A 10,600-nucleotide genomic window follows, 5' to 3' on the forward strand; every position below is an offset into this window, starting at 1 on the left:
TTATACAAGCTGTTTTATGGATAAATTGATAGGGAGACAGATCAAAAATGTTTCTTTCCTTATATATGCCAAAAATCAATGTTTTTAAATTACAATGGCCAACGATGTGATTTCTGCATCACAACAAAATCTATGTTATTGAATTTCATAAACTAATTAAACTAAGCAGTACCATAAATCATACCTGTCTAAATTCAAGACAATTAACTTTCACACCTGTGTTTCAGTCACATCTGTACCTCCATCTTAGTTGATCGTCTCTTAAGAAAGAAGTCTCGCACTCACATTTACATCTTTAAGAACACTATGCTGCCATTCATTTCTTTGGTTATTAGCCTAGTCAAACATTGGTCAGCATCACTTCTTTAAAATTTAGCTACCTCTTTGTCAATTTCTCATTTTCACCAAAGTAGGAGTCAGTGAAAAGATGTTTGCATGTGTTTTCTTAGAAAAGCTGTAGTTTTGATGCTTAAAACTGTTAAAAGCCTACACTCGTGTATCTAAAAGATGATTTTGAAAAATATAGCTTTGTAGGGGACATAACTCTTATAACTTTAACTTATTGTTTTTGAAACAAAGAGTTGGCTCCCTTAGGTCAGTATTTGTAAGTACAGCATTTATGTTGCAGATGTGGGGACATTTTACTAAGTGTGAATGAAGACAGTTTACAAGGTGTGACACATACTAAGGCTGTGGATTTACTCAAAATGGCTGACGGTGCTGTAGCACTTACAGTTGTGTCTTGGCCTGGTACCATTGTATGATAGCACAGTAAAAGCTATCAGGTTTAAGTTGTGATGGTCAGTATATTTTTATGTACTGGTCAGTTTTTTTACTGCAATTAAGAAGGATATTTTATGACGCATTAAGGGTTTGGACACTTATGAAATTAGAGTGACCATACTGACCACTTTAAAAGAGCATTCCAAAAAGCATTAGGGTCCTGGAGATATCTTTTCCTTGTTCTGATGCTTCGGTCAGTTCAGGACAGCCCTGTTGTCTTGTGTCCATTCGTCTTCACTACAAGAACTAGTTAGGTACTTCACCAGTACCAAAGCTCGGTATTTATGGATGAGTGTATTTTTCTACTGTCTTTTTCAGCTGTGTGACTGCACCATGTCTTTCTCTACGTGTATTTCTTCTCTACTTTATGCGTCAGATTTGTATGTCTTTGTTTATTGTGAACAATAAGACACTTGACAGAAATTTTCAAAATTTTTAAAGAAATTGTCGAAACAAAATTTCAAACTGAAATTGAAATATTCATGTCTTTTTTTCTAGTTATATACTCATCATATTATATAATGGTATTTGGTATATAAAAAAAAAAAACAAGTGAAAAAGGAACAAGACTCCTTACCGTAATTCTTCACAGAATACACCAACTTTTTTATGGAAAATAGATCTCTGATACGCCCCTTCATCTTCTGTATTGATACTCAGAGGTTATGTGATAACAGTACTTGGAGAATTACGGTAACTCCAACACTCTTGGACTCCTTTGATCAATAGTAAACTATTATCCTCTATAGATAAAAGGTCGTATTTGACTTCATATGAACTCTCTGTGGCTTATGTGCAATCATTTTAGTACAGATTTCTCAAACAAGAAATGTTTTTATTTGCTTAAATACCTCTTAAATTTTCAAGGTTGAAGTTGTGTTATGTTTCTGATTAGTCATTTAAAACCAAACCCATATTCCTTAACTTGTTCCTCATTTATACAAATTCAGAAGTTTTGCTCGACCCAAAGCCTGTTTGATCAGATTTCAAATTTTGACAATGATTTTTAAGAAACTTGCAATAACTTTTAAACCAAATCCTTTTGTCAATATTTAAACTACTTTTACACAAGATTTCAGTGAAGTTATAAGGAAATTAATTTGACCACATGTCGTCTGCTTTTTAATCCAAATGGTTTCCTGACTTATTACCCTAAAATACTTGACATGGAGTGCAAGATATAGAAACCTTAGAGGGGTGAGGTCGATGTCCTATAATGTCAAGGTCACAGGAAGTGTATCATATTGTACCATGTTACTTTGAAGAAAGATTTCCTCCTCCACTTAAAGAACAAACATTTAAAGGCAGAGGTACACAATGCTTTGTCTCCAACAAAGAAGAGCTCGTCTTTGTTGTCATGTTAAGTAGGACAGAAATGTATGATAGTTTTCTTTTATTAGCAAGCGTTGGCTAACCACTTGACTGTAAAACAGGAAGCGAATCCAGCGATATCCCCAAAGATATTTCTGATGATAAATAGGTAGAGATATTTTTATTACATTCGGCATTAACAACAAAAATTTAGTCATCTAAAACACTGTAGTGGAAAAGTGACCCCATATCTACACCAGAACAACAAAACATCACAACCAAAAGGTGTTTTATGGTTTCACATTCTTCTGTAAAACTGTTCCTTTTTGAAAATTTATTTATTTAAGGAATTTCACATCCACTATTACAGACTTCAACTTTTTAGCAGAAGAGTTACTTTTTGTAGCAAATTTGTCTGTAGAGAATTTAAATTAAGAAAGTTTTGCCCTCAATCTTGAACTGTTATATTTTGTAATTGCAAGTCATTGATAGAAACCAGGCTTTTTTTTTAAAAAAGAATTTCAAATTTAAAAAAGAATTTTAGATTAAAAAAATTAATTCATTTGTAGCCTGTAATATCCTGTAATCATGAGTCAGTTGTCTGAATGGATTCAGAAGGGGAGATAACTTTCATAGGTGTGTAACAGGTCCTATGCAGCACAACTTTAAAAATTAGGTTCCTTGGCATAAGAAAACATCCATGTTTGAAAACTCTGTACACCTCTATGCATAATAATACATCTTCCATGTAGGATGGTGGCATATTTGTATTATATATTACAAACACGATTGGAGGATTTAAGACTTAAGAAACCTGTTCTCCAGTCATTCTATGCATCAGATAAATTGTATATTCCTATATTTTATTCAGTGACAATATGAAATAAAATCCGTTGACTATTTTGATAAAGACTGTATAACATTTTTCTTCTATACCGTTTACTCAATCATGATTTTGCAGCATGATTACAAAACAGACTGTACTTCCTGTTTATATGGTTTTCAGGATTACGCAACCTTCTGTACTTTCTGTTTATATGGTTTTCTTGATTATACAACCGACTGTACTTCCTGTTTATATGGTTTTCATGATTACAAAACAGACTGTACTTCCTGTTTATATGGTTTTCAAAATTACACGACCTTCTGTACTTCCTGTTGGTATGGTTTTCAAGACTACACAACCGACTGTACTTCCTGTTACAATGGTTTTCAGGATTACACAACCGACTGTACTTCCTGTTTATATGGTTTTCAAGATTACACAACCGACTGTACTTCCTGTTTATATGGTTTTCAGGATTACGCAACCTACTGTACTTCCTGTTACAATGGTTTTCAGGATTACACAACCGACTGTACTTCCTGTTTATATGGTTTTCAGGATTACGCAACCTCTGTACTTCCTGTTTATATGGTTTTCACGATTACCCAACCGACTGTACTTCCTGTTACAATGGTTTTCAGGATTACACAACCGACTGTACTTCCTGTTTATATGGTTTTCAAGATTACGCAACTGACTGTACTTCTGTTTATATGGTTTTCAGGATTACCCAACCGACTGTACTTCCTGTTACAATGGTTTTCAGGATTACACAACCGACTGTACTTCCTGTTTATATGGTTTTCAGGATTACCCAACCGACTGTACTTCCTGTTACAATGGTTTTCAGAATTACACAACCGACTGTACTTCCTGTTTATATGGTTTTCAGGATTACCCAACTGACTGTACTTCCTGTTTATATGGTTTTCATGATTACCCAACCAACTGTACTTCCTGTTACAATGGTTTTCAGGATTACACAACCGACTGTACTTCCTGTTGATATGATTTTCAGGATTACGCAACCTTCTGTACTTCCTGTTACAATGGTTTTCAGAATTACACAACCGACTGTACTTCCTGTTTATATGGTTTTCAAGACTACGCAACCTTCTGTACTTCCTGTTACAATGGTTTTCAGGATTACACAACCGACTGTACTTCCTGTTGATATGATTTTCAGGATTATGCAACTGACTACTTTCTGTTTATATAGTTTTCATGATTACGCAACCGACTGTACTTCCTGTTACAATGGTTTTCAGGATTACACAACCGACTGTTCTTCCTGGTGTTCACTATGATTCATGATTATACAATTGTCATGATAACATAGACAGCTATCGTTTATATTCTGAATTTTAATTTGTGTGACAGCGTAATGCGGATGATACACATAGCTCCAAGATATGGCCTACAAAAAATACATGTTTTCATTTGTAGTTAACATTTCATGTTCAAACGGTTTTGTTAATGAGATACTTGTGTTGTTAAGGTTAAACTACATGTAAATGATGCGATTTATCTATGTAATATTTTGGTGTGTAAATTTTACAGAACAATGTTACAAAGCTTTGGTATAATACATGCCATCTCATTTACTGCTTTTCCATTTTTACTGCTTCTTTCAAACATCTTATACATTGCCAAATTTCATTATAATGCCAAAATTACACAGAACAAATAATGTCAGTATAATAAGGTTTTTCTGCAAAACAGACAGCATAACAAATTTTACTGCATAATGGTGACGGAATAAGAAGTTTTTATGGTTTAATGATGGCAGTGTAACAAGGTTTTACAGTATAATGATAGCAGTACACCAAGGTTTTACTGTATACTGATGGCAGTGTAACAAGGTTTCACTGTATACTGATGGCAGTGTAACAAGGTTTTACTGTATACTGATGGCAGTGTAACAAGGTGTTACAGTATAATGATAGCAGTACACCAAGGTTTTACTGTATACTGATGGCAGTGTAACAAGGTTTTACTGTATACTGATGGCAGTGTAACAAGTTGTTACAGTATAATGATAGCAGTACACCAAGGTTTTACTGTATACTGATAGCAGTGTAACAAGGTTTTACTGTATACTGATGGCAGTGTAACAAGGTGTTACAGTATAATGATAGCAGTACACCAAGGTTTTACTGTATATTGATGGCAGTGTAACAAGGTTTTACTGTATACTGATGGCAGTGTAACAAGGTTTTACTGTATACTGATGGCAGTACATCAAGGTTTTACTGTATACTGATGGCAGTGTAACAAGGTCTTACTGTATACTGATGGCAGTGTAACAAGGTTTTACTGTATACTGATGGCAGTGTAACAAGGTTTTACTGTATACTGATGGCAGTGTAACAAGGTTTTTCTGTATAATGATAGCAGTATAAGAAGGGTTTGTTGCCTGTATGATGAGAGTGAAAGGTATTTCTTACTAAATGACAAACTGTATGAGCTAATTTCAGCTCCTGACAGCAATTTATTTATAAAATTTGCACATATGTACGATAAAATATTTTGTATAGATGTATTCTGTGTGTTAAATCATTATTATGTACAGTTTGTGTTTATTTAGTACATAAATACTATGATTATGTCAGACTGATGTTTAAATATGTTTTCAGCCTTTTATTGGGTGTTTAAGCCCGTTTTCTTTTCTTCCTTGATACCAAACAAAAGCAGAAGGAAGGATTCTCTGAACACATAATAATCCAAACCACTTCTGATAGAAAACGGAATCTTACCGTCAGTTGTATAACACAGATTGTGTTGGTGCTGCATGGTAATTGTCATAAATTTTCTTTCTTTAAAACTTCCATGAAAATAAGGCATAATACATGAAACTAATGTTTTATAGTGAAGTAGATTTACTTATGAGGTGTAGATACAAGGGCACATGTACAGCAGACAACGCACAAAATGAAGTCGAATGAGGGATGATTAAAACAAATATGACACCTAATAAAATGTAGGGGGCGCTTAAAACAACCTGAGCACAAAGCATGGGGTTGTTTTAATAAGCATGGCACCAAAGGAATTGTAGGGGCAACAAACAAAATACTTAATCAAGTATAGGGAGCGCTTACAACAAACCAAACACCTAACCAAGTGTAGGGGGCGCTTACAACACACCAAACACCTAACTAAGTGTAGGGGGCGCTTACAATACACCAAACAACAAACCAAGTGTAGGGGGCGCTTACAACACATCAAACACCTAACCAAGTGTAGGGGGCGCTTACAACAAACCAAACACCTAACCAAGTGTAACACCTAACACACCAAACACCTAACCAAGTGTAGGGGGCGCTTACAACAAACCAAACACCTAACCAAGTGTAGGGGGCACTTACAACACACCAAACACCTAACTAAGTGTAGGGGGCGCTTACAACACACCAAACACCAAACCAAATGTAGGGGGCACTTACAACAAACCAAACCAGTTGTAGGGGGGGCTTACAACAAACCAAACACCTAACTAAGTGTAGGGGGCGCTTACAACAAACCAAACACCAAACCAAATGTAGGGGGCACTTACAACAAACCAAACCAATCGTAGGGGGGGGGGGGGCCCTTACAGCAAACCAAACACCAAACCAACTGTAGGGGGCACTTACAACACACCAAACCAAATGTAGGGGACACTTACAACAAAAAAAACCTTTTTGCATGAAACACATTTTTATGAAAATGATTATTTTGCTGGAAAAGCTAGTCATTGATTAATTGTGTTTAAAATTTGAATCATATGACAGTCTGTTTTTTTAATAGGAGGGGGAAAATCGCAGTCATTCCAATTGAGTATATGTAACAATGTAACATTCCAAGTTTGTGTTATAAATCAATATATATGTGTGAATACATTGGATAGGAATCACATTGTTTAGAAGGGTTGTTTAGTGAGAGAGAGGGTTGATGTTATCAAAGTTGTAGGGAATCATACAAGACATGAATTCTGACTTAAGAACAAAATAAGCACCATGTGTGTCTGTGTTTTAATCTGTAATTTTTATCTACCAGTTGTAATAAAATCTTACAACAGAACAATGATAGCACTATACGTTATTGTGTAAATTGTGTGGATTTAAAGATAATTTTCCTAGAAAGAGTGAAGAAAAATACCAGTCCTGGTTGGTGTGTTGTGCCTATCCACCATTGTAAGATAACACACAGGTCAAATGTCAAATCTTGGATCAACCAGGCAAGGAAAACACAGTTTTATTGAAACGCTATTGATAAGAAATTTTATGACAATTATCTAGCTAATTTATCAAAGGTCTTGGAACAAAAACTCACTATTAATTATGTATGATTTTCAATAAAAAGATTTTATTGTTTATTAGATACAACTCCCTATGTACAGTTTTTAAGAGTAAGGCCTGTTTTTGGATACAGAACATGTACGCATATTGATTAGAAGGGCAGACGGACATTCAAAAGCACGGCACAAGAAACACTGTTATTTCACATGGGAATGTATTTTCTATTCAAACTTATTAGAAACCCAGATTTTTATTTGGTGTGATAATCTCCTAAATTTTTTTATTTCCTCAGTGAAATTTGAAATCAGCTGCATCAGGTTACGTGTGTTGGCCATGGTATGCTGATGAAATTGAAACCAAAAACACTTGTCAGGTTGGAAACATGTAAAAAAAAATCAGCCTGTTGCACATTCAGTATTTGTTCTAGAAAATTTTATATTCACATGTGTGTACAAGAATCAGGAGCACATTGTGATATGTTTATGATATGTTGCAATTAAACCATTTCACACCGGGAGGGGGGGGGGGGTTCCATTTTTTATAATCAGTGACATTTCTTCTCATTCAGAATCATAGAGTCTGAAGTGCTTTTTCTTTCCATATGAGATTTTATGAAACATCTTCAAAGTTTTTTTTTAAATTTTTGTTAACCCTAATTAGCAAGCAAAGAAAAAACTTCATGAAAATAGTTTCATAAAATTATAGATAAAATGAAGACATGTAAGATCATTTTTTTACATAAATTAGAAAAGTTACACTCGGACAGGTTTTAACGTGAAAATATGGAGAATGAAATCAAACAGAGACAGGAATTTCGTTTCATCATTTTCAAATTTTGACTAGCTAAGCCAAAAAATTCCCCATGGTGTATAATACCAACCAATGAAATATAAGCAAAAATGATTTCATGGGTGAATTTACTGGATAACAGGCTGATTGTGTAATTACATGTTTACAATATATGACAAATCCAAGACATCGGTATATGTTACATTTCTGTGGTAAAGTAGGAAAGCAATGAAATACTGAGGACATGTAATACAATGTACTTGTAAGGAAGGGGGGGGGGGAGGGGGTGTTCCCATATCCATATATGGTAGTATGGGGTTCCAATATCCATATATGGTAGTATGGGGTTTCTGTGTACAAAAATATGAGGCTCCAATGCTTAGTATGGGATTCTCATATATGATAGTATGTGGGTTTCTATATATGATACTATGGGATTCCACACGTAACAGTTTTCGATTACTAGACAAAAAGTGGACTTACACGTAGCCATGTTTTCTCTGACAAATTAGGTGAATCACTAAGGCCTTGTCCCCAGGGACAGGACGTGATTACAATACCTTGGCTATAGAGTAGCACCTCATTCATTATGAAGGAATTGTTTTGTAAAATCTACCCAAATGTCCAACCCCACTAGTCATACAGGCAGTTTTATCCAAATAACATCGGCACTTTCTTGAAATCTGTTGATTTATTTACGAAGAAACGAATCAGATTTCTTGGTAAAGGACAATATAATGGTAATGATGAGAGACCTGCCGTGTAGGGGATCACCCGAATTCTACCATAAAACAAAAGGCCACCAGTTTATTGATTGTTATAATTAAACCTGCTATCAATCATTCAGCAGGTTCGTAACACACCAATGGCTGTCTGGGTTATACAGACTATACCCTCAGGTCTATTTGAATTAAAAGTCAGCATTTCAATTTTATAGTGATATGATTTAAAAACGACCACATGCCTACAGTATTAAAGTACATGTTTTGTGTTCTTTATCAAAAGGTGATCTCTGTATATATATTCTTTTATAAACAGGTGATCCTTGTACACAGGTTCTGTAATAAACAGCCTCTATGAACATGTGGCTTCTCTACAAAGCTTATTAACAGGTGACCTCTCTACACAGGGTTTTTATAAATAGGTGATGTCTATACAGGTTTTCTATGAACATGTGACCTCTCTACACAGTTTATTTTATTAATAGGTGACCTCTCTAAACAGCTAATCTTAAGAACTGGTAACCTGTAGATCTGGAGCTCAAAACAGTCTAGCTTTATATTAAAGTACGTTTTTATGTCCATACTCTGCTCTTCTATCGAACTGTTCATGGCCTCAAAATTGAACGATTGTGTGGTTAGAAATTCTACTTAACATCCATATATGTGATGTTTCTTAAAAGGCTGTTACACCTTACAAAGGTTCTGTATAAGGTACAAGGGAATGACATTACCACCACCCCCTCCCCCCCCCCTTAGGTTAAGCTTCACTGAAAACTGTAACTATAAATAAACAAATATTGTCTTTGTTTATGTTTCTCAGGCTAACCTGAATTAACTGATATTCTTAAAACTGCTAATGGATATGGAAATTTGTGTTGCGGATGACGCCTGCAGATAAACCTTATATAGATGGAAGTTGTTCTTATGCAACACACGTTACTGGATTAGCATGTCAACATTGTGTAGGGATATCAATATGATACAGACAGACGAGTCATTCACCCGCGACCCATTCTAGTACATACGCCCATAATTGGCAACATATCTGATGTGGTAGAGGGTAGTACCGACATTCGCCTCATTCATCAGTCTTCCCATCTTTGTTGTGGGACATTTTCATAGGTACATCAAAGACTAGTCCAAATAACAACTGCAAATTTATTCACTTGTTATAATTCATTGAAAAGACAGAACTGAAGATTCTTACAGTATTATATGAAGGATCATTTTTACTGATAACATTTTTAAAGAACAAACATAAGTGAAGCTTAGATTGACACAAGTTTTCCCCTACAAAACAAACATAGGTCATGCTTACATCAACAGGGGCCTTCCCTCTCAAAACAGGCATAGGTCTACAGTTTAGATTGGGACAGAAATTCCTGTAAAACAATTATAAGTGAAACAGATTACTTTCTACATCAAATGGTAACTTTCTTCACTATATGGTTACTCTCTACACTATATGGTTACTCTCTACAATAAATGGTTACTCTCTACAATGTATAGTTACTCTCTACACTAAATGGTTACTCTCTACACTATATGGTTACTCTCTACACTAAATGGTTACTCTCTTCACTATATGGTTACTCTCTACAATAAATGGTTACTCTCTACAATGTATAGTTACTCTCTACACTATATGGTTACTCTCTACACTAAATGGTTACTCTCTTCACTATATGGCTACTCTCTACACTGTATGGTTACTCTCTACACTATATGGTTACTCTCTACACTAAATGATTACTCTCTACACTAAATGGTTACTCTCTACACTGTATGGTTACTCTCTACACTGTATGGTTACTCTCTACACTATATGGTTACTTTTTACACTAAATGGTTACCCTGAAAACTATACAGATTCAGACATACTGTTTAGGGAC

General features: G+C 34.9%; 1 protein-coding gene across 1 annotated transcript in view; it reads left to right on the forward strand.

Moving 5' to 3' along the window:
* LOC132558038 (E3 ubiquitin-protein ligase LNX-like) overlaps positions 1-764 on the forward strand; it is an 86,025-nt gene extending 85,261 nt beyond the window's left edge. Inside the window, exon 14 of the mRNA XM_060222563.1 lies at positions 629-764. Coding sequence (XP_060078546.1) covers positions 629-764 — 136 coding nt within the window. The remainder of the gene's footprint in view (positions 1-628) is intronic.
* Positions 765-10,600: the final 9,836 nt, after the last annotated feature.

Source organism: Ylistrum balloti, unplaced genomic scaffold (assembly GCF_031769215.1).
Source record: "Ylistrum balloti isolate Yb309-2 unplaced genomic scaffold, AGI_CSIRO_Ybal_v1 Utg370746, whole genome shotgun sequence".
In the NCBI taxonomy this organism is placed as follows: Eukaryota; Metazoa; Mollusca; class Bivalvia; order Pectinida; family Pectinidae; genus Ylistrum; species Ylistrum balloti.